Source organism: Salmo salar, chromosome ssa17 (assembly GCF_905237065.1).
Source record: "Salmo salar chromosome ssa17, Ssal_v3.1, whole genome shotgun sequence".
NCBI classification, from domain to species: Eukaryota; Metazoa; Chordata; class Actinopteri; order Salmoniformes; family Salmonidae; genus Salmo; species Salmo salar.
In genome coordinates this window covers 77,296,466-77,321,731 of record NC_059458.1, presented here as the reverse complement: position 1 = coordinate 77,321,731, position 25,266 = coordinate 77,296,466, and the positions used below count along the sequence as shown (strand labels likewise).

Genomic DNA, 25,266 nt, shown 5'->3' with positions numbered 1-25,266 from the left:
CTAAGTAGACTAGTAGAAACCTAGACCCAGTCCCCAGAGGTATTCAGCTGTAGTCTAAACCTAGACCCAGTCCCCAGAGGGATTCAGCTGTAGTCTAAACCTAGACCCAGTCCCCAGAGGGATTCAGCTGTAGTCTAAACCTAGACCCAGTCCCCAGAGGGATTCAGCTGTAGTCTAAACCTAGACCCAGTCCCCAGAGGAGTCTAAACCTAGACCCAGTCCCCAGAGGGATTCAGCTGTAGTCTAAACCTAGACCCAGTCCCCAGAGGGATTCATCTGTAGTCTAAACCTAGACCCAGTCCCCAGAGGTCAGAGTTCATTACTCGATAAGACGTCTGTAAAATTCAGCCTACAGAAATGCCTTAAATCTGTTAAATGAATTATTCTTTGCTGTTCATGTTGCCAGCTTGACACTTCCTTCATAGCAGTGGTCTGTACACTCTGTTTTAATGGTGACAGCTGAGAAGAAACCTGTTATGTAAATGTTATTTGTAGTCTACACAGATGTGTATATAGAATCCCAACTGAGTAATATAGTGTGTAGACTAGTACTACACTACTCAGCTGGGATTCTATATACATCTGTGTAGACTGTTACTATATTTATAGGGGACAATGTACATAAATCAATATAACAGCTATGTGAATGTACCGGGATTAGCCAAAAGCTAATTAGCAGCCGTAGTCCCTGGGCAGGTAAGGGCCTTTACACAGCCACTAAACACATACTGACTAAAACAATACAACATATCATTACATCCAATAATATATCATTCTAACGACATCAACAACAACAGTCATCTTACGTATGAGGAACCACAGTACTCGTGTGTACAGGTTTGGATAGATTTGAGCTATGTTTTCAATATAACTAAAACAAAATACAATAATCAATGCAGCTTCTCAAGTCCATGGGCATTGCATTCCAGTATATTGTAGCTCTAACGGAGAATAACGAATGTTTTAATTGTTTATTTTTTTAAATTATTAAATTTTTTAAAAATTTTAAATTGTAAAAATATTTTTATTAATTTTTAAATATTTGTATTAATTTATTTTAATTTTTCATTTTTTTTTAATACTGTGTCGAAAAGGGACAATGCAATCCCTTCTAGTTACTGCCCTTGTTATCCTGAAGGTGCTTTCCTTGAGCATGATATGCCGCCATAGGGGTGGAGGGGCAAGACCATGCAGGATCTTAAAGACAAGGCATTCATCTACATACTGCTTGAAGTTATCCAGACTTAAATCAATTATGTTTGTAAGTTATATGACATGAGGGAAACTGTTTGGTTTGTTATCAACAATCTGAAGTGTTTGTTTATTGTGGAGTGATTTCAGTTGGTTTCAGAATAGTAGTTCCTGCTTGTGACCAGCATGTGAGGCATTATCTCAGATGTGAGAAGATCACAGCAGACCTCCAGAGGAAGGAAAGGCCTTTTTTATATAAAAACCTAAAGTTGGTTAATCCAAACTTAACCGTGTTGACCACCACCACCACCACCTTCTTCACATGATCCTTACATGTCAAGTTGGAGTCCAAAATGATGCAGAGAGAAGTTAACCACAACTTTCAGATTCTCCCCCGTTTTAACAAGAACAGCTGGTTGGGAACAATCAATGGATTTCTTAGAGAAGTACAATCTTGTCAATTTTATTAAAATGGCGGTTAAGAATTAGTCATTAATTTTTAGAAACATGTACCATAGCTTTAGTTAACTTGTTAACAACTAGTTTTGTTTTTGAGTGTACATACAGAACTGTATCATCAGCATGTTAACTTGTGGGCAAGCAAGTGGGAGATCATTTTATATAGATGGTCAACAGAAGGTGGCCTAATATTGACCCTTGTGGGACTCCAATGTTATAACTACTACTACGTTGGGATTCTGTATACCTGTGTAGACTGCTGCTGCTGCTACTGCTACTGCTCAGTAGTAGTCTATACACCTGTGTGTAGAATCCCAACTGAGTGCTAGTCTACACACATCTATATAGGATCCCAACGTAGGAGGAGGAGGAGGAGGTCCCGTGTAACTCAGTTGGTAAAGCATAGTGCTTACAACGCCAGGGTTGTGGGTTTGAAGCTTTGTCTTGAATAAAAAAGTAGGTTGTAAGATGAGTTCAGTTCCCTGGATGACATTATGATGATGGCCTAGATAAACCTTAACATTGAATCGTTTAAATGATTCTTTCTCTTGTCTTTCTCTGACCCCCCCCACCCCCTTCTCCCTTCCTCTCTCTCCCTCCAGGTTTGAACACTCTAAAGAAGACGGGCCCAAGCCGTCGCTGCCGCCCTCCGCCTGCGCCCTTCTCCCTCCTACGTCCCTCACCGCCAGCGCCCCAGCCCCCGTTCCCAGTGGATCAGCGGGTGGTGAGTCGGCAGACGGCCCAGAGAACCCTCATGGATCAGGGGCAGGGGACTGGGTTATGGCGGCAGAGTTTGTACCAGGCCAGCCGTACTATTGTGGAAGGGGTGAGTGTGTCTAGGAAGCTTGTGATTGAGCCTCCTTGTACATAATTACACAATGATTATTATAATTGTAAGTTAAAGTGCCTTAAAAACATGTGTAACGCGTCCCGATAGCAAGGTGCAGCCTGTCTGGTCCAGTCATTCAACGAGGTAGTCTTTACCACATCGGGATTGTTATCACACTGGTTGGTCCTCATTCAGGCCCCAGGTGACTAAAGCTTCTCTCAACCCTGTCACACTGGTTGGTCCTCATTCAGGCCCCAGGTGACTAAATCTTCTCTCAACCCTGTCACACTGGTTGGTCCTCATTCAGGACCCAGGTGACTAAAGCTTCTCTCAACCCTGTCACACTGGTTGCTCCTCATTCAGACCCCAGGTGACTAAAGCTTCTCTCAACCCTGTCACACTGGTTGCTCCTCATTCAGGCCCCAGGTGACTAAATCTTCTCTCAACCCTGTCACACTGGTTGGTCCTCATTCAGGCCCCAGGTGACTAAAGCTTCTCTCAACCCTGTCACACTGGTTGCTCCTCATTCAGGCCCCAGGTGACTAAAGCTTCTCTCAACCCTGTCACACTGGTTGCTCCTCATTCAGGCCCCAAGTGACTAAAGCTTCTCTCAACCCTGTCACACTGGTTGGTCCTCATTCAGGACCCAGGTGACTAAATCTTTTCTCAACCCTGTCACACTGGTTGGTCCTCATTCAGGCCCCAGGTGACTAAAGCTTCTCTCAACCCCAGAGCCATGTTGTCTCCCTGTGATTTCTGGGGAAGTCTGAGGTTTGCGAGCACCAACCTTTTCAGTTGAAACTCCTTATCAATAAAGTGTACTGTCATACTAATGTAGGGCTCAGTTGTTCAGCTAGTGTAGCGGTAGACGACCCTGTTCCTGGAGTAACCCAGGTACCACACCAGGGGTAGACGACCCTGTTCCTGGAGTAACCCAGGCACCACACCAGGGGTAGACGACCCTGTTCCTGGAGTAACCCAGGCACCACACCAGGGGTAGACGACCCTGTTCCTGGAGTAACCCAGGCACCCCACCAGGGGTAGACGACCCTGTTCCTGGAGTACCCCAGGCACCACACCAGGGGTAGACGACCCTGTTCCTGGAGTACCCCAGGCACCACACCAGGGGTAGACGACCCTGTTCCTGGAGTAACCCAGGCACCACACCAGGGGTAGACGACCCTGTTCCTGGAGTACCCCAGGCACCACACCAGGGGTAGACGACCCTGTTCCTGGAGTAACCCAGGCACCACACCAGGGGTAGACGACCCTGTTCCTGGAGTACCCCAGGCACCACACCAGGGGTAGACGACCCTGTTCCTGGAGTACCCCAGGCACCACACCAGGGGTAGACGACCCTGTTCCTGGAGTACCCCAGGTACCACACAACCCTGTTCCTGGAGTGCCCCAGGTACCACACCAGGGGTAGACGACCCTGTTCCTGGAGTACCCCAGGTACCAACGAGGCACCCTACTGGGGCCCTACTGGGTTCTACAAGGTGTTGAAAGCGTTCCACAGGGATGCTGGCCCATGTTGACTCCAATGCTTCCCACAGTCAGTTGTCAAGATGGCTGGATGTCCTTTGCATTTTACATTTACATTTTAGTCATTTAGCAGACGCTCTTATCCAGAGCGACTTACAGTAGTGAATGCATACATTTCATACATTTTTTTTTCTTCTCCGTACTGGTCCCCCGTGGGAATCGAACCCACAACCCTGGCGTTGGAAACACCATGCTCTACCAACTGAGCCACACGGGACCTTTGGGTGGTGAACCATTCTTGATACACACGGGAAACTGTTGAGTGTGAAAAACCCAGCAGCGTTGCAGTTCTTGACACAAACTGGTGCGCCTGGCGCCTACTACCATACCTCGTTCAAAGGCACATAAATATTTTGTCTTGCCCGTTCACCCTCTGAATGGCACACAGACACAATCCATGTCTCAGTTGTCTCAAGGCTTAAAGATCCTTATTTAATCTGATTCCTCCCATTCATCTACACTGATTGAAGTGGATTTAACAAGTGACATCAATAAGGGATCATAGCTTTCATCCTGGATTCACCTTGTCGGTCTGTTATGGAAAGATCAGGTGTTCCTAATGTTTTGTACACTCAGTGTGTGTAGGGAATAGGGTGCCATTTGGGACCCAGATGTATCCTTAGCTTGCTGACAGGGTTAGTTTGTGCCAGTCTGCCAGGATGTCCTTAGCTTGCTGACAGGGTGAGTTTGTACCAGTCTGCCAGGATGTCCTTAGCTTGCTGACAGGGTTAGTTTGTGCCAGTCTGCCAGGATGTCCTTAGCTTGCTGACAGGGTGAGTTTGTGCCAGTCTGCCAGGATGTCCTTAGCTTGTTGACAGGGTTAGTTTGTACCAGTCTGCCAGGATGTCCTTAGCTTGCTGACAGGGTTAGTTTGTACCAGTCTGCCAGGATGTCCTTAGCTTGTTGACAGGGTGAGTTTGTGCCAGTCTGCCAGGATGTCCTTAGCTTGCTGACAGGGTGAGTTTGTGCCAGTCTGCCAGGATGTCCTTAGCTTGCTGACAGGGTGAGTTTGTGCCAGTCTGCCAGGATGTCCTTAGCTTGCTGACAGGCTGAGTTTGTACCAGTCTGCCAGGATGTCCTTAGCTTTCTGTAAGGGTGTGTGTCCAGAGCCACTGATATGCCAACAGTGCCCGTCGCTGCCAACTTCTGCCATGTGGCCGGACACGGTGTGAAAGAAAAGCCTTTATGGATGATTTGAATGTAGCGATCTTTCAGTTTGTCCCTCCTGTCTCCCTGTAGGATGGACATGATGTATTGTCAGTGACTCAATAAGACACTTTCAGTCTGTCCCTCCTCTCTCCCTGTAGGATGGACATGATGTATTGTCAGTGACTCAATAAGACACTTTCAGTTTGTCCCTCCTGTCTCCCTGTAGGATGGACATGATGTATTGTCAGTGACTCAATAAGACACTTTCAGTTTGTCCCTCCTGTCTCCCTGTAGGGGGGGACATGATGTATTGTCAGTGACTCAATAAGACACTTTCAGTTTGTCCCTCCTGTCTCCCTGTAGGATGGACATGATGTATTGTCAGTGACTCAATAAGACACTTTCAGTTTGTCCCTCCTGTCTCCCTGTAGGATGGACATGATGTATTGTCAGTGACTCAATAAGACACTTTCAGTTTGTCCCTCCTGTCTCCCTGTAGGGGGGACATGATGTATTGTCAGTGACTCAATAAGACACTTTCAGTTTGTCCCTCCTGTCTCCCTGTAGGATGGACATGATGTATTGTCAGTGACTCAATAAGACACTTTCAGTTTGTCCCTCCTGTCTCCCTGTAGGGGGGGACATGATGTATTGTCAGTGACTCAATAAGACACTTTCAGTTTGTCCCTCCTGTCTCCCTGTAGGATGGACATGATGTATTGTCAGTGACTCAATAAGACACGTTCAGTTTGTCCCTCCTGTCTCCCTGTAGGGGGGACATGATGTATTGTCAGTGACTCAATAAGACACTTTCAGTTTGTCCCTCCTGTCTCCCTGTAGGGGGGACATGATGTATTGTCAGTGACTCAATAAGACACTTTCAGTTTGTCCCTCCTGTCTCCCTGTAGGGGGGGACATGATGTATTGTCAGTGACTCAATAAGACACTTTCAGTTTGTCCCTCCTGTCTCCCTGTAGGGGGGACATGATGTATTGTCAGTGACTCAATAAGACACTTTCAGTTTGTCCCTCCTGTCTCCCTGTAGGGGGGGACATGATGTATTGTCAGTGACTCAATAAGACACTTTCAGTTTGTCCCTCCTGTCTCCCTGTAGGGGGGGACATGATGTATTGTCAGTGACTCAATAAGACACTTTCAGTCTGTCCCTCCTGTCTCCCTGTAGGGGGGACATGATGTATTGTCAGTGACTCAATAAGACACTTTCAGTCTGTCCCTCCTGTCTCCCTGTAGGATGGACATGATGTATTGTCAGTGACTCAATAAGACACTTTCAGTCTGTCCCTCCTGTCTCCCTGTAGGGGGGGACATGATGTATTGTCAGTGACTCAATAAGACACTTTCAGTCTGTCCCTCCTCTCTCCCTGTAGGATGGTTTATTGATGGAGAGTGTTTCCTTTTGGGACATTTTAGCATCTTTTATTTACAAGTTGGTTTATAGACCACCAGACCCAAGAGGTAAATAAATGATGACATTTTGTTGGAGCCAAGTCAATGAATGTTTCCATGTTGCCTAATAAGGGTGTATCTTTGTGTGTCTGGCTCTCTCACCTCTTATCTCTCCTTTTCGTTCTCTTCTCGTTCCCCTCCCCCATTAGACCCAGTGAAGTCTGAAGGGTCGGGGATGAGGATGGGTCCTCTGATGGAGCAAGAGAAAGACCCTGCGGTAGACAATAAGGAGTTGAGGAAGACTCTGTGTCCCTACGCCGCCATGGGGGAGTGTCGCTACGGACTTAACTGTGCCTATCTCCATGGCGACGTGTGTGACATGTGCGGACTGCAGGTGCTCCATCCCTCCAACGACGCCCAGCGATCGGAACACACCAAGGTAACGGTCCCGTCAACACACCAAGGTAACGGTCCCGTCAACACACCAAGGTAACGGTCCCGTCAACACACCAAGGTAACGGTCCCGTCAACACACCAAGGTAACGGTCCCGTCAACACACCAAGGTAACGGTCCCGTCAACACACCAAGGTAACGGTCCCGTCAACACACCAAGGTAACGGTCCCGTCAACACACACCAAGGTAACGGTCCCGTCAACACACACCAAGGTAACGGTCCCGTCAACACACCCCAAGGTAACGGTCCCGTCAACACACCCCAAGGTAACGGTCCCGTCAACACACACCAAGGTAACGGTCCTGTCAACACACCAAGGTAACGGTCCTGTCAACACACCAAGGTAACGGTCCTGTCAACACACCAAGGTAACGGTCCCGTCAACACACGCCAAGGTAACGGTCCCGTCAACACACGCCAAGGTAACGGTCCCGTCAACACACGCCAAGGTAACGGTCCCGTCAACACACGCCAAGGTAACGGTCCCGTCAACACACCAAGGTAACGGTCCCGTCAACACACCAAGGTAACGGTCCCGTCAACACACCAAGGTAACGGTCCCGTCAACACACCAAGGTAACGGTCCCGTCAACACACACCAAGGTAACGGTCCCGTCAACACACACCAAGGTAACGGCCCCGTCAACACACCAAGGTAACGGCCCCGTCAACACACCAAGGTAACGGCCCCGTCAACACACCAAGGTAACGGCCCGTCAACACACCAAGGTAACGGTCCCGTCAACACACCAAGGTAACGGTCCCGTCAACACACCAAGGTAACGGTCCCGTCAACACACACCAAGGTAACGGTCCCGTCAACACACCAAGGTAACGGCCCCGTCAACACACGCCAAGGTAACGGTCCCGTCAACACACGCCAAGGTAACGGTCCCGTCAACACACGCCAAGGTAACGGTCCCGTCAACACACGCCAAGGTAACGGTCCCGTCAACACACGCCAAGGTAACGGTCCCGTCAACACACCAAGGTAACGGTCCCGTCAACACACCAAGGTAACGGCCCCGTCAACACACACCAAGGTAACGGTCCCGTCCAACACACCAAGGTAACGGCCCCGTCAACACACCAAGGTAACGGCCCCGTCAACACACCCCAAGGTAACGGCCCCGTCAACACACCAAGGTAACGGTCCCGTCAACACACCAAGGTAACGGTCCCGTCAACACACCAAGGTAACGGTCCCGTCAACACACCAAGGTAACGGTCCCGTCCAACACACCAAGGTAACGGCCCCGTCAACACACCAAGGTAACGGCCCCGTCAACACACACCAAGGTAACGGCCCCGTCAACACACCAAGGTAACGGTCCCGTCAACACACGCCAAGGTAACGGTCCCGTCAACACACCAAAGGTAACGGTCCCGTCAACACACCAAGGTAACGGTCCCGTCAACACACCAAAGGTAACGGTCCCGTCAACACACCAAGGTAACGGTCCCGTCAACACACCAAGGTAACGGTCCCGTCAACACACGCCAAGGTAACGGTCCCGTCCAACACACGCCAAGGTAACGGTCCCGTCAACACACGCCAAGGTAACGGTCCCGTCAACACACGCCAAGGTAACGGTCCCGTCAACACACGCCAAGGTAACGGTCCCGTCAACACACGCCAAGGTAACGGTCCCGTCAACACACGCCAAGGTAACGGTCCCGTCAACACACGCCAAGGTAACGGTCCCGTCAACACACACCAAGGTAACGGTCCCGTCAACACACACCAAGGTAACGGTCCCGTCAACACACACCAAGGTAACGGTCCCGTCAACACACACCAAGGTAACGGTCCCGTCAACACACCAAGGTAACGGTCCCGTCAACACACTCCCCTCCATCAGAACACACCAAGGTCAAAGGCCGTTGTCAATGGAGCAGTCTGATTTAACGTCAGTAGGCTCTGTGGTACTTAGTCGTCTTGTTTTACTGTCAGATACTGTATTTATATACTACTGTCTTGTTTTACTGTCAGATACTGTATTTATGTACTACGGTCTCCTTGTTTTACTGTCAGATACTGTATTTATATACTACGGTCTCCTTGTTTTACTGTCAGATACTGTATTTATATACTATAAAGTATCAGTGTTCTAGAATGGAGACACTTAACCATTACCAATGACTTCATCATTGTTTTGTTAACTGCCCTGTGATGGTTTCTGGTGGTTAACTTGTTTTGGTTTCCCCCCCCAGGCTTCATAATGCATTATAGTGGTTAGCTATACCTTTAGTATCTCTCTCCCTCCAGGCTTCATAATGCATTATAGTGGTTAGCTATAACTTTAGTATCTCTCTCCCCCCCAGGCTTCATAATGCATTATAGTGGTTAGCTATACCTTTAGTATCTCTCTCCCCCCCAGGCTTCATAATGCATTATAGTGGTTAGCTATACCTTTAGTATCTCTCTCCCCCCCAGGCTTCATAATGCATTATAGTGGTTAGCTATACCTTTAGTATCTCTCTCCCCCCAGGCTTCATAATGCATTATAGTGGTTAGCTATACCTTTAGTATCTCTCTCCCCCAGGCTTCATAATGCATTATAGTGGTTAGCTATACCTTTAGTATCTCTCTCCCCCCAGGCTTCATAATGCATTATAGTGGTTAGCTATACCTTTAGTATCTCTCTCCCCCCAGGCTTCATAATGCATTATAGTGGTTAGCTATACCTTTAGTATCTCTCTCCCCCAGGCTTCATAATGCATTATAGTGGTTAGCTATACCTTTAGTATCTCTCTCCCCCAGGCTTCATAATGCATTATAGTGGTTAGCTATACCTTTATTATCTCTCCCCCCCAGGCTTCATAATGCATTATAGTGGTTAGCTATACCTTTATCTCTCTCCCCCCCAGGCTTCATAATGCATTATAGTGGTTAGCTATACCTTTATTATTCCCCCCCAGGCTTCATAATGCATTATAGTGGTTAGCTATACCTTTAGTATCTCTCCCCCCCAGGCTTCATAATGCATTATAGTGGTTAGCTATACCTTTAGTATCTCTCTCCCCTTCAGGCTTCATAATGCGTTATAGCGGTTAGCTATACCTTTATTATTCCCCTTTAGGCTTCATAATGCATTATAGTGGTTAGCTATACCTTTATTATTCCTCTTCAGGCTTCATAATGCATTATAGTGGTTAGCCATACCTTTTGTTATTCCCCTTCAGGCTTCATAATGCATTATATTTGTTAGATATACTTTTAGTATTCCTCTTCAGGCTTCATAATGCATTATAGTGGTTAGATATACCTTTAGTATTCCTCTTCAGGCTTCATAATGCATTATAGCGGTCAGCTATTCCTTTATTATTCCCCTTTATGCTTCATAATGCATTATAGTGGTTAGCTATACCTTTATTTTTCCCCTTCAGGCTTCATAATGCGTTATAGTGGTTAGCCATACCTTTATTATTCCCCCCAGGCTTCATAATGCGTTATAGTGGTTAGCTATACCTTTATTTTTCCCCTTCAGGCTTCATAATGCGTTATAGCGGTTAGCTATACCTTTATTATTCCCCCCCCAGGCTTCATAATGCATTGTAGCGGTCAGCTATACCTTTATTATTCCTCTTCAGGCTTCATAATGCATTATAGTGGTTAGCTATACCTTTATTATTCCCCTTCAGGCTTCATAATGCGTTATAGTGGTTAGCTATACCTTTATTATTCCCCCCCAGGCTTCATAATGCATTGTAGCGGTCAGCTATACCTTTATTATTCCCCTTTAGGCTTCATAATGCATTATAGTGGTTAGCTATACCTTTATTATTCCTCTTCAGGCTTCATAATGCATTATAGTGGTTAGCCATACCTTTTGTTATTCCCCTTCAGGCTTCATAATGCATTATATTTGTTAGATATACTTTTAGTATTCCTCTTCAGGCTTCATAATGCATTATAGTGGTTAGATATACCTTTAGTATTCCTCTTCAGGCTTCATAATGCATTATAGCGGTCAGCTATTCCTTTATTATTCCCCTTTAGGCTTCATAATGCGTTATAGTGGTTAGCTATACCTTTATTTTTCCCCTTCAGGCTTCATAATGCGTTATAGTGGTTAGCCATACCTTTAGTATTCCTCTTCAGGCTTCATAATGCATTATAGTGGTTAGATATACCTTTAGTATTCCTCTTCAGGCTTCATAATGCATTATAGCGGTCAGCTATTCCTTTATTATTCCCCTTTAGGCTTCATAATGCGTTATAGTGGTTAGCTAGACCTTTATTATTCCCCTTCAGGCTTCATAATGCGTTATAGTGGTTAGCTAGACCTTTATTATTCCTCTTCAGGCTTCATAATGCATTATAGTGGTTAGCTATACCTTTATTTTTCCCCTTCAGGCTTCATAATGCGTTATAGTGGTTAGCTATACCTTTATTTTTCCCTTCAGGCTTGCATTGAGGCCCATGAGAAGGACATGGAGCTGTCGTTTGCCATCCAGCGCAGTAAGGACATGCAGTGTGGCGTGTGTATGGAGGTGGTGTTCGACAAGCCCAACCCCAGTGAGAGACGCTTCGGCATCCTGTCCAACTGCTGCCACTGTTACTGCCTGAAGTGCATCCGCAAGTGGAGGAGCGCCAAGACGTTCGAGAGCAAGATCATCAAGTAAGGAAGTAGTGTTTATTATCCCGAGGGACAGGATCATCAAGTAAGGAAGGAGTGTTTATTATCCCGAGGGACAGGATCATCAAGTAAGGAAGTAGCCTTTATTATCCCGAGGGACAGGATCATCAAGTAAGGAAGGAGTGTTTATTATCCCGAGGGACAGGATCATCAAGTAAGGAAGTAGTGTTTATTATCCCGAGGGACAATTCATTTTGCAGCACGTAGTAAAAAATACAATGAACACGTGACAAATGTAGACCTAAAACCAAAGCAGTGTATGCTGCAATATGAAGACAATACTACTACAGCTTATTGAGGTAGACTAGACTACTACAGCTTATTGAGGTAGACTAGACTACTACACCTTATTGAGGTAGACTAGACTACTACACCTTATTGAGGTAGACTAGACTACTACACCTTATTGAGGTAGACGAGACTACTACACCTTATTGAGGTAGACGAGACGACTAGAGCTTATTGAGGTAGACGAGACGACTAGAGCTTATTGAGGTAGACGAGACGACTAGAGCTTATTGAGGTAGACGAGACGACTAGAGCTTATTGAGGTAGACGAGACGACTAGAGCTTATTGAGGTAGACGAGACGACTAGAGCTTATTGAGGTAGACGAGACCGACTAGAGCTTATTGAGGTAGACGAGACGCACTAGAGCTTATTGAGGTAGACGAGACCGACTAGAGCTTATTGAGGTAGACGAGACGACTAGAGCTTATTGAGGTAGACGAGACGACTAGAGCTTATTGAGGTAGACGAGACGACTAGAGCTTATTGAGGTAGAGTTTACACCTGTCAGTTTGAAACTTAGAGCGCAGATACCGGCTCCTTGAGGGAAGCAACAAATTCTTCAAATGAGGGATGCTGGGAGTCCCTCAGAATGGAGAGAGCCTTACGTATGACTCTGATACAGGTGATTAGGGGAGCATTGTTTTAAAGACAAAAGGTTTTTTCAAACCTTGAATCCTGGGACAGAGACAGACGAGCTATGGTTCCTCGTGTGGCAGAGACAGACGAGCTATGGTCCCTCGTGTGGCAGAGACAGACGAGCTATGGTCCCTGGTGTGGCAGAGACAGACGAGCTATGGTTTTTCAGCTTCGGGGACCGCTTACATTAAATTAGCACTGTAGAGGTGACCAATTTAGTGTGGATGGACTGGATATTTAGATTTAGTAAGGAACTAGACACATGAAGCTGGACTGACCAGTGGGGGGAGGGAAGGAGGGGCGGTGTTGCTGCTCCTCCACTGGGTGGGTTTCTTTTGAAGTAGAGAACACATCACCTCAGGACTTCCTCTGGTAGAACACATCACCTCAGGACTTCCTCTCTGGTAGAACACATCACCTCAGGACTTCCTCTGGTAGAACACATCACCTCAGGACTTCCTCTGGTAGAACACATCACCTCAGGACTTCCTCTCCTCTGGTAGAACACATCACCTCAGGACTTCCTCTGGTAGAACACATCACCTCAGGACTTCCTCTGGTAGAACACATCACCTCAGCACTTCCTCTCCTCTGGTAGAACACATCACCTCAGGACTTCCTCTCTGGTAGAACACATCACCTCGGGACTTCCTCTCTGGTAGAACGCATCACCTCGGGACTTCCTCTCTGGTAGAACGCATCACCTCGGGACTTCCTCTCCTCTGGTAGAACGCATCACCTCGGGACTTCCTCTCTGGTAGAACACATCACCTCAGGACTTCCTCTCCTCTGGTGGAACACATCACCTCGGGACTTCCTCTCTGGTAGAACACATCACCTCGGCACTTCCTCTCCTCTGGTGGAACACATCACCTCGGCACTTCCTCTCCTCTGGTGGCTTCATCAGAGCTGTTCCCTTTGAACTCCAGAGCATGTTGTGATGAATGTGAAGTGGACAGTAATAGACTGTCTGAAATAGAACCCTATTCCAACTAAACTTCTCTCTCTTCCCAGGTCCTGTCCAGAGTGTCGGATCACGTCCAACTTCGTCATCCCCAGTGAGTACTGGGTGGAGGACAAGGAAGACAAGCAAAAACTGATACAGAAATACAAGGATGGCATGGGGTGAGCTATGTACTGACTATAGGAGGAGGGGGGTGAGCTATGTACTGAGGATAGGAGGGGGGTGAGCTATGTACTGAGGATAGGAGGAGGGGGGGTGAGCTATGTACTGAGGATAGGAGGAGGGGGGGTGAGCTATGTACTGAGGATAGGAGGAGGGGGGGTGAGCTATGTACTGAGGATAGGAGGAGGGGGGGTGAGCTATGTACTGAGGATAGGAGGAGGGGGGTGAGCTATGTACTGAGGATAGGAGGAGGGGGGGTGAGCTATGTACTGAGGATAGGAGGAGGGGGGTGAGCTATGTACTGAGGATAGGAGGAGGGGGGGTGAGCTATGTACTGAGGATAGGTATTGTATCAATAGGTATTGCTATCCACAGTATTTTATCAATCACTGTTTGGCCCATAGCTTCCACAGTATTGTATCAATCACTGTTTGGCCCATAGCTTCCACAGTATTGTATCAATCACTGTTTGGCCCATAGCTTCCACAGTATTGTATCAATCACTGTTTGGCCCATAGCTTCCACAGTATTGTATCAATCACTGTTTGGCCCATAGCTTCCACAGTATTTTATCAATCACTGTTTGGCCCATAGATTCCACAGTATTGTATCAATCACTGTTTGGCCCATAGATTCCACAGTATTGTATCAATCACTGTTTGGCCCATAGCTTCCACAGTATTGTATCAATCACTGTTTGGCCCATAGCTTCCACAGTATTGTATCAATCACTGTTTGGCCCATAGCTTCCACAGTATTGTATCAATCACTGTTTGGCCCATAGCTTCCACAGTATTGTATCAATCACTGTTTGGCCCATAGCTTCCACAGTATTGTATCAATCACTGTTTGGCCCATAGCTTCCACAGTATTGTATCAATCACTGTTTGGCCCATAGCTTCCACAGTATTGTATCAATCACTGTTTGGCCCATAGATTCCACAGTATTGTATCAATCACTGTTTGGCCCATAGATTCCACAGTATTGTATCAATCACTGTTTGGCCCATAGATTCCACAGTATTGTATCAATCACTGTTTGGCCCATAGATTCCACAGTATTGTATCAATCACTGTTTGGCCCATAGCTTCCACAGTATTGTATCAATCACTGTTTGGCCCATAGCTTCCACAGTATTGTATCAATCACTGTTTGGCCCATAGCTTCCACAGTATTGTATCAATCACTGTTTGGCCCATAGCTTCCACAGTATTGTATCAATCACTGTTTGGCCCATAGATTCCACAGTATTGTATTAATCACTGTTTGGCCCATAGATTCCACAGTATTGTCCTTGTTTGGTCTTGAGGTTTAGTGTTAATGTGTGTCATGCCTGCTTCATGGCATGTGATGAATTCAAATCAAATTTTGTCACATGCGCTGAGTACCACAGGTGTAGAACATACAGTGAAATAATTACTTACAAGCCTTTAACCAACAATGCAGTTTTAAGAAAATATTTACCAAATAAACTAAAGTAAAAAATAACACAATAAAATGACAATAATGAGGCTATATACAGGGGTACCGGTCAAATGCGGGGGTCCTGGTTAGTTGAGGTAATATGTACATGTAGGTAGGGATAAAGTTACTATGTATAGATAATAAACAGGACCTAGACTTGGCGCCCGGTACCGCTTGCCGTGCGCTAGCAGAGAGAAAAGTTGACCGGTCTTATCATGACTGTCCTGTCTGTCTCTGTTCCTCAGGACTAAAGCCTGTCGATACTTCGACCAGGGTCGTGGCACCTGCCCGTTTGGCTCCAACTGCTTCTACAAACACGCCTTCCCTGACGGACGGCTGGAGGAGCCTCAGCCTCAGAGAAGACAAGCAGGGTCCAACGGCAGGAACAGGGTGAGACGCTGCTCTGACAAATGTCCTTTCCGTCAGAGATGGATCGAGACGATTTTCGGTTTTCCTATGGGGTTCGGACGTTAACAGACAATGATGTGGCATTTGGACAATTTGTCTCACGGTCCAGAAGTTCTCAGCCCTTATTGTAACGCTTCCTGTTCTGCTTTCATAATACCTGAAAGGAATTCCTGTTTTTAATATTCCTGTTCTCCCCTCCAGAACTCGAGGAGGACGCCCCTGTGGGACCTGTTTGAAGAGCGGGAGAACAGCAGCGACTCTTTGGACAACGAGGACGAGGAGATGGTGACCTTTGAACTGAGCGAGATGCTCCTCATGCTCCTCGCCGCGGGAACCGACGACGACGTCACGGACTCGGAGGACGAATGGGACTTGTTTCACGAAGAGCTGGACGATATCTACGAGATTTACCTATAGCACTACTCCTAACGTTAACGTTAAAACCCCTATCCTTTGACTACCCTCTTCACCTTTACTGCGCTGTAGAATGGACTGTCTTGTGTGTTTGGACAGTAGCTTCTTTCCTCTGTTGTGGCAGTGCCTTTGGGCCTTTCATTCAGAAATCAACTACATGAAGAAAAACAAAACACATGAGGAAAAAAAATACATGTAAATGAGAACAGGTGGGTGTAAAACATTTTCTAGAAACGTCCTGTCCTTGTGAATTTATCTATCCGTGTCAGGTTCATGTAAAAATAACAACAAAACTAAAAAAAGGAAAAGAATTACAAACATTTTTGAAAATATCGCTAATAAACAGTGTTTATTTGTGGACGTGGGTTTGACCATTTTTACCCAGGTGATGTTTTTAAGACTTGTTTTTTTTTTTGTTTGTTTTTTGAGGATGATGCACCAAACCAACTCTCCACAACTACACTTCCTGGTGATGATGTCATGTCTGTGGTGGTCATGGGTATCGTAGTCCTCTGGTCATGCACTGAGTTATTGGGTGGAGGGAGACAGCAGTCCTGTCGACTTCCTATATTCACTCTTTCCCTCCTCCCTCTCCTGAGGGTGGTGGGAACTTCCCCTCTGTCAAGGAGGGGGGGGAACTTCCCCTCTGTCAAGGAGGGGGGAACTTCCCCTCTGTCAAGGAGGGGGGGAACTTCCCCTCTGTCAAGGAGGGGGGGAACTTCCCCTCTGTCAAGGAGGGGGGAACTTCCCCTCTGTCAAGGAGGGGGGGTGACGACTCCCTCTCTGTCAAGGAGGGGGGGTGACGACTCCTCTCTGTCAAGGAGGGGGGGTGACGACTCCCTCTCTGTCAAGGAGGGGGGTGAACTTCGGGGAACAACTTACACTATCTAAAGTTGTTTTTTGAAATGGGCCCCAAGACCACTTTTACCCCCCGTCCCCGTCCCATCGCAGGTATTATTCAGGAACGCCTGTGGTACCTCATGACAAGTCCTTCCTCAGAACCAAGCTGAAAGTGACACTCAATGACACTGTGTCCCTAATGGCACCATATTGACTATAGACTGAGTGTACAAAACATTACAAATACCCCCTCCCCCCCTCAGAACAGCCTCATTTCTTCAGGGTTGTGGACTCTACCAGGTCTGAGCCTTATACCATAGGGCTCTAGTGAACTACCAGTGGTCTAGATAGGGTGCCATTTGGAACACAGACCTGTCTGGTCACTACTTCTCTTTGAACTCCCATTAGAATGCACTATATATATGATGTTTCTCTATGGTCCACAACCATCCATCATGACTTGAAATTAAAGTTTATTATCAAAGTTACCAGGGGTTTTACTGAGTGGAATTCATTATTGATCTGTGTCATTAAGTTGTGCTCTGATTTTATATATATATTTATATTATATTATGGATTGTACTACACGTGAGTCTACACATTTTAGAATTTCACATTTCTACATTTTAAGTGGGGCTCTGACGTGGTGGTTCTGTGATCTGTTATTCCATCCAGAATGCATTATTTTGTTACCCCCACTAACTCAAGTCCCTACTAGGAAAAACAGTGGTTCTCTGCCGTGCTTTGTCCTCACTCTGAAGGTCTGTTGCCGTCCCAGCCAGTCAACCTCGGCATATTTAATGACGTGTCTGTGTCCTGTGGGGAATTGATGTGACATCGGGGGACGTTGGTCCATATTACTGTCTTCTCTCTGCTGTCAATCTGAATGACTTAATGTCCCAGAATCCACCCCTATTCCATATAGTGAACGATCTATTACCTGGGTCAAAAGCCTGGATACGTGGAGACACTGGTAGTCCATCTAACAGGGTGGGATGAAGCCTGGATACGTGGAGACACTGGTAGTCCATTTAACAGGGTGGGATGAAGCCCGGATACGTGGAGACACTGGTAGTCCATTTAACAGGGTGGGATGAAGCCCGGATACGTGGAGACACTGGTAGTCCATTTAACAGGGTGGGATGAAGCCCGGATACGTGGAGACACTGGTAGTCCATTTAACAGGGTGGGATGAAGCCCGGATACGTGGAGACACTGGTAGTCCATTTAACAGGGTGGGATGAAGCCCGGATACGTGGAGACACTGGTAGTCCATTTAACAGGGTGGGATGAAGCCTGGATACGTGGAGACACTGGTAGTCCATTTAACAGGGTGGGATGAAGCCTGGATACGTGGAGACACTGGTAGTCCATTTAACAGGGTGGGATGAAGCCCGGATACGTGGAGACACTGGTAGTCCATTTAACAGGGTGGGATGAAGCCCGGATACGTGGAGACACTGGTAGTCCATTTAACAGGGTGGGATGAAGCCCGGATACGTGGAGACACTGGTAGTCCATTTAACAGGGTGGGATGAAGCCCGGATACGTGGAGACACTGGTAGTCCATTTAACAGGGTGGGATGAAGCCCGGATACGTGGAGACACTGGTAGTCCATTTAACAGGGTGGGATGAAGCCCGGATACGTGGAGACACTGGTAGTCCATTTAACAGGGTGGGATGAAGCCCGGATACGTGGAGACACTGGTAGTCCATTTAACAGGGTGGGATGAAGCCCGGATACGTGGAGACACTGGTAGTCCATTTAACAGGGTGGGATGAAGCCCGGATACGTGGAGACACTGGTAGTCCATTTAACAGGGTGGGATGAAGCCCGGATACGTGGAGACACTGGTAGTCCATTTAACAGGGTGGGATGAAGCCCGGATACGTGGAGACACTGGTAGTCCATTTAACTCTGCTGGAGGATTCAGCTAGAAATGCTTCAGACCAGAGGGCTAGACTAGCTCTGGTCCAGGGTGTCTCCAGGCTGCTCGCTCACTATAGATAGTGATGGATGGTGAGAGCACAACGACACCCTGCACCAGAGGTATAGAGCTAGACATGGCAGAGCCTCTACTTCCTGTATGACGTCTCTGGACATGGCGCCTCTATTTCCTGTATGACATCTCTAGACATGGCAGAGCCTCTACTTCCTGTATGACGTCTCTGGACATGGAGCCTCTATTTCCTGTATGACATCTCTAGACATGGAGAGCCTCTACTTCCTGCCACCTCTGGACATGGCAGACCCTCTATTTCCTGCATGCACCTCTAGACATGGAGCTTCTATTTCCTGCCACCTCTAGACATGGAGCCTCTATTTCCTGCCACCTCTAGACATGGAGCTTCTATTTCCTGCCACCTCTAGACATGGAGCCTCTATTTCCTGCCACCTCTAGACATGGAGCCTCTATTTCCTGCCACCTCTAGACATGGAGCTTCTATTTCCTGCCACCTCTAGACATGGAGCTTCTATTTCCTGCCACCTCTAGACATGGAGCTTCTATTTCCTGTCACCTCTAGACATGGAGCTTCTATTTCCTGTCACCTCTAGACATGGAGCCTCTATTTCCTGCCACCTCTAGACATGGAGCCTCTATTTCCTGCCACCTCTAGACATGGAGCTTCTATTTCCTGTCACCTCTAGACATGGAGCTTCTATTTCCTGCCACCTCTAGACATGGAGCTTCTATTTCCTGTCACCTCTAGACATGGAGCTTCTATTTCCTGTCACCTCTAGACATGGAGCCTCTATTTCCTGCCACCTCTAGACATGGAGCCTCTATTTCCTGTATGACATCTCTAGACATAGCAGACCCTCTATTTCCTGTATGACACCTCTGAAGAGGGGGCGTAAGGGCCCTTGGCGTTATAACTACTCTATTCCTGGCTACTCACTTTATAAATATCCTTGCCTATCATTTACCAGACACTCCAATAATATCAAGTTATTTTGCTTAACAAATCCTAGGGATAGATCAACCGTTATATCAACAGTATGATTCATGTCCAATGTTGCCGAATATCGGTAAAGGATTCTCAATTTTTTAAATCCTGGAAAGCTCAAATGAACAGAACGATTGTGGCTACACATCTGCACACAGCAATAATTCCATCCACCGCATTTCATTCCAGTGGGAGAGAAAATCCACGCCTTGGTTTACGCCGCGCCCCTATCGCTCTCCAACCTAAAGCAAAGACAGTACAGTGTGAAGACAGGTAGAAACTGCTTCTCCAATAGAAATCCCCCATCACGCTTGTAGGCGATATCATGGCGATGTTGGCAGGTTGGCGCATGCGCAAAAACACGCAAAGCAAAGGCACTTCTTCAATATAAAGTCATTTTTACGAAAATTAAAACGGGACAGTTTGTCACTTTCACGAAGTTGGAGTGACAACACGTTCAACTACTTAAGACATTGGCTCGAATATAGGTTGTACCTTTTAGATTTTGAGAAAGTTAACTAAGGAAGAATTCTTCACGTCTCTCATTGACTTCTCAACACTGGTCTGTTCCCGGAAGTATCGCGATGTTGCGCCTCTGGGTTTAGAAACTCTGTGCTAAAAGCATCTAACACTACGGAACCAGGGAAGAAAAAGAAGAGAGGAGAGAAAGGGAAGCGAACGCGCAAATACATGCATACAATGATAGCAGAAATTGGTGCCGCCGACAATCCCAAGGCCAGCTCCAACTATCCCCATCCCCAAGCAGCTGTGATCTGCCCGGACTCACCGGTTTCATCCGCCCCGGACTACGGCGTCGGACAGCTGTTCATACGTAGCGCCTCGTCCAGGAGGGACACACAGACGTCCGCGGGGAGTATCAACCCAGACGAGAGCTCCATCAAGCAGCTGGTATCCGGAGTATCCTCCGCTATTACAGACACCTATATCATGACCTCTGAGGAATTCATGCAGACCGCTCCCCTGTTCGGCCAGAGGTCCAAGAGAAACGTTCTCTACAAGATCCTGTGTTTCCTCATTCTGATATTCCAAGGAGGCATTCTAGATTTCTACCTCATTATCTTCACTGATCTGTACTGGTGCTCGTGGATCGCCACCGACCTGGTGGTGATTTCTGGCTGGGGGATCTTCTTCATGAAGAACGCCAGGAGCAAGAGAGAGCGGGCGTGTGGGTTCCACCAAAAGAGCTCTATATTCGGCTGTAACCTCGGCGAGTTTACCTACGCCTACCTGGCCTGGTTAATCTACGTGATCGCCTGCACCCCTAAAATGGTCCTCATTCTAGAGACTTCGATATTAGATCTCATCGCGCTCAAAGTTCCATTCGGTGTAACTGGATTTAAGATTATCATGTTGCTCTCGGTCCCGTTACTCTACTGTCTCATCAATTCTATCACCGAGGACCAGAACGGAGCTACGCGCCACCGGTCCCAGAGCTGCTTCATGACCACCTGTCTGGACCTCGTAGACAGCTTTACCCTGGTGGAGTTGTTTCTGAGGAACGAAATACCGACGGTCTATTTAAAATACACGGTCATCTCGGTGTATTTCATCGCCCTGGGCGTCCCGGTGGTGTGGTTATACGAGTTGACAGCCTCTGAGATGCGGTGTCGCTGGGTCTGGGCTAGGTTCCTGGTCGGTGTGCTGGTCAACGCTCCTCTTCTGGTGGTCCGGTGCTTCCAGGTGTATGTTCACAAGATGCCCGTCCCAGTGTTCATGTTGAAGAATATGTTCTTCCTGGTCTGTAAGTGTCTAGAGCTGATGGAACAGTGCTTCACAGTGCGGGGAGTCAGGAGGTTCGGTGAGGGAAGTAACCCGGCGCAGTTCTCTCACTGTGTCTCGGAGAACGATATGTGTCCCCATGGATATGTTAACACCCTGGCCGTTACCACGCAGTCATAGGCCCGGCTTGGATCTCACCCTGGCCGTCACTACCTAGACCTAAAACGGCCTGGATTTTATTTTATCCCCCTGGAGGGTGGAAGGCACATGAGTGATTGAAGAATTTTGAGGGCCAGGACAGGGATACGCCCTAAAACGGCACCCTATACCCTATATAGTGCACTACTTTTGACCAGTGCTCATAGGGTTCTGATCAAAAGGAGTGCACTATATAGGATTTAGGGTGCCAATGAGGATGCACCCCCACAGGTGTCAATCAACGACAGCCTTATTGACGATTTTGTCATTTATTCAGATGTCAGAAGAACATTTGATTACAACAGGTGCTACAGAATCATTATGCATCAACTACACCTGCTTAAGACCTGGCCGACCTGGCAGACCTGGCAACCTGGAAGACCTGGCCAACCTGGTAGACCTGACAACCTGGCAGACCTGGCAACCTGGAAGACCTGGCAACCTGGAAGACCTGGCAACCTGGCAGACCTGGCCGACCAGGGCACTGGCCAGACAGATTCCTCTAATGCGTTGTCGGGGGTATGGTTGTGAAGTAGTAGTGGTGGTTGATTAGTGGGGGTTTGTGAATTGAAATCATTGACTTGTGCTTGTATTGTTGGGGGGACTTTTAGAAGAGTGAGAATCGTCTCGTTGATTTGATTTGTTTGAACGAGTTTGACAAAAGTGCAAGAAAGATTGTCGTTTTGAAACTGAATCTTGGAAATGGTGTGGATGTAAAGTCATGTTTTACATTGGTCAATTCTTGTCTCCCAATCTGTGAACCTTCCAGATAGCGTTTCCTGATCAATGAATAGATGGAAACCTTGTGCTCATTTAGATGCCTAATTACTGTGGAATTGTGATATATACTTAATGATTCCAATGTTTAATCATGTCCTCTCATTTCCTAAACTATTTGGGGGGAATATTTCATGTTATCAATATATATCAGTTGGTATTTCTTAAGGATTTGACATCACTATGTGTATTTTACTGTATGATATGAAGTACCACAACAATATGTCATGATGATGAGACACGGAGCAGACAGCTATAGAGCGACCTCTACTATTACTCTGTCTCTCTCTCTGTCTGTCTGTCTCTCTCTCTCTCGCTCTCTCTCTCTGTCTCTTTGTCTGTCTGTCTCTCTTTGTCTGTCTGTCTCTCTCTGTCTCTCTTGCTCTCTGTCTCTCTCTGTCTCTCTTGCTCTCTGTCTCTCTCTCTCTCTCTCTCTCTCTCTCTCTCTCTCTCTCCGCTCTCTGTCTCTTTGTCTGTCTGTCTCTCTTTGTCTGTCTGTCTCTCTCTGTCTCTCTTGCTCTCTGTCTCTCTCGATCTCTGTCTCTCTCGCTCTCTGTCTGTGTCTCTCTCTGACTCTCTCACTCTCTCTCTCTCGCTCTGTCTCTCTCTCGCTCTATCTCTCTCTCTCGCTCTGTCTCTCTGTCTCTCCCTCTCTCGCTCTGTCTGTGTCTCTGTCTGTCTCTCTCTCTCTCTCTGTCTCTCGCTCGCTCTCTGTCTGTCTGTCTGTTTCTCTCTCTGTCTGTCTCTCTCTCTGACTGTCTCTCGCTGTCTGTCTGTCTGTCTGTCTGTCTGTCTGTCTGTCTGTCTGTCTGTCTGTCTGTCTGTCTGTCTCTCTCTCACTCTGTCTCTCTCTCTCCTCAAGACAAGGCCTACTACCTCTTTGTATCCAGTCAATATCATCTGGTCTGTCTGTCTGTCTGTCTGTCTGTCTGTCTGTCTGTCTGTCTGTCTGTCTGTCTGTCGGTCAACATGTGTACTGACAGTCTTGACTGATGGAATTTATCCAGTGTCAGCCATGTCAATTTCTCACAAGAAATGAACGGAGCTTCAAAAATGAATAGTGGGTGTGATATAATTTGGATACAAACATGATGAGACCATCTGCTCCAAGGTGCTATGAAGGAATGTGGAGCTGTGGAATCAGATGGGTGTGGCGTTGGTATGCGAGGTGTTTCACATCCTATTGCTGGATAAACTCTGGATAAAAATAACAATAACCCCACTGCTATTACCTAACAGAAGGCCCTTATATGAGAGAAATAGGTCACTGTGCAACCAATAGAACAGGGTTGAGAGAATGTAGGGTTACAGACAGATTGGAGAATAAATCACGGTCGTACACACGTCATCCCAAAATGTAGGTCTCTGTTTCTCCTATTGATCTTCTCATACAGTGAAAAACACCAAAATTATGTTTGATAAAAAAAAATGCCAAATCCATATTGGTAATGACCGTAGTCTGCAGAGCAGACACTATTGTACAGTATATAACATCAGCCGACATCTTGTATTTACTGTGTTACAAAAAGTAGTCCATTTAGTTTCCAGTGCCTCGGCCTCTGGTTATTAAAATAGATCTTGGATGTAATATAATTCATTCAACCTTATGGTGATGTGTCATTTCCTGTTCCTGTTTGTCCTTGACTTTTTTCTGATGGGAAAAGAGTGAGCTGAATACATCCCGAGTGCCAGTCTGTATGTGCCATCATGCCAGCTTCTTGTTACTCAGCCTCAGTGCATGCCAAACTGTATGTCTTGTATGGAGTTGGCTAGAACACCAACTGATCTGAGACCAGGCTATGATGAATATGCAGTTAGGTGATGAATAGGAATGAAAAAATACTGAGAAAAAAAATGTGCCTTTTTGAGTGCAGTGAACAGTGGAGGATTGTTGATGGGTTTCTTCATGAAGTGTTGTGAACACGAGTTGTGGAATAAAAGGAAATTATATTTTATAATATAAAGTCAAATTAGGGCATTTCTATGTTGGCTGATTGAACTGAGGTGTCCTTCTACCTAGCCTTTCTGTTGGCTGATTGAACTGAGGTGTCCTTCTACCTAGCCTTTCTGTTGGCTGATTGAACTGAGGTGTCCTTCTACCTACCTTTCTGTTGGCTGATTGAACTGAGGTGTCCTTCTACCTAGCCTTTCTGTTGGCTGATTGAACTGAGGTGTCCTTCTACCTACCTTTCTGTTGGCTGATTGAACTGAGGTGTCCTTCTACCTACCTTTCTGTTGGCTGATTGAACTGAGGTGTCCTTCTACCTAGCCTTTCTGTTGGCTGATTGAACGGAGGTGTTCTTCTACCTACCTTTCTGTTGGCTGATTGAACTGAGGTGTCCTTCTACCTACCTTTCTGTTGGCTGATTGAACTGAGGTGTCCTTCTACCTAGCCTTACGTTGGCTGATTGAACTGAGGTGTCCTTCTACCTACCTTTCTGTTGGCTGATTGAACTGAGGTGTCCTTCTACCTACCTTTCTGTTGGCTGATTGAACTGAGGTGTCCTTCTACCTACCTTTCTGTTGGCTGATTGAACGGAGGTGTTCTTCTACCTACCTTTATGTTGGCTGATTGAACTGAGGTGTCCTTCTACCTACCTTTCTGTTGGCTGATTGAACTGAGGTGTCCTTCTACCTACCTTTCTGTTGGCTGATTGAACTGAGGTGTCCTTCTACCTACCTTTCTGTTGGCTGATTGAACTGAGGTGTCCTTCTACCTACCTTTCTGTTGGCTGATTGAACT

At 46.8% G+C, this 25,266-nt stretch overlaps 2 protein-coding genes and 1 non-coding gene across 6 annotated transcripts in view; 2 read left to right on the top strand and 1 right to left on the bottom strand.

The window, feature by feature from the left end:
* mkrn1 (makorin, ring finger protein, 1) overlaps window positions 1-16,376 on the top strand; it is a 29,840-nt gene extending 13,464 nt beyond the window's left edge. Inside the window, exons 3-8 of one of the 4 annotated variants that reach the window (XM_045700176.1) lie at window positions 2,253-2,476; window positions 6,790-7,019; window positions 11,447-11,661; window positions 13,620-13,663; window positions 15,442-15,586; window positions 15,806-16,376. In XM_045700176.1, the coding sequence (XP_045556132.1) occupies window positions 2,253-2,476; window positions 6,790-7,019; window positions 11,447-11,661; window positions 13,620-13,663; window positions 15,442-15,586; window positions 15,806-15,893 (946 nt within the window). In that variant the 3' untranslated portion in view covers window positions 15,894-16,376. Of the gene's footprint in view, window positions 1-2,252; window positions 2,477-6,789; window positions 7,843-8,182; window positions 8,782-11,446; window positions 11,666-13,619; window positions 13,731-15,441; window positions 15,587-15,805 lie in introns of those variants that run through there. The other 3 variants (XM_045700175.1, XR_006760188.1, XM_045700177.1) reach the window with 3 other exon arrangements.
* On the bottom strand, window positions 4,168-4,243 carry trnag-ucc (transfer RNA glycine (anticodon UCC)). Its single transcript has one exon. It is a non-coding gene; the product is annotated as a tRNA-Gly (tRNA).
* Window positions 16,377-20,280: 3,904 nt separating the features above from the next.
* LOC106576660 (transmembrane protein 121B-like) lies at window positions 20,281-22,909 on the top strand. The gene has a single exon (XM_014153905.2). The coding sequence runs from the start codon at window positions 20,499-20,501 to the stop codon at window positions 21,726-21,728; it is 1,230 nt and encodes a 409-aa protein (XP_014009380.1). The 5' UTR covers window positions 20,281-20,498; the 3' UTR covers window positions 21,729-22,909.
* Window positions 22,910-25,266: the final 2,357 nt, after the last annotated feature.

Coding starts and splice junctions, on each gene's coding strand:
- LOC106576660 (XM_014153905.2), top strand. CDS start 20,499: ATGCATACAATGATAGCAGAAATTGGTGCCGCCGACAATCCCAAGGCC.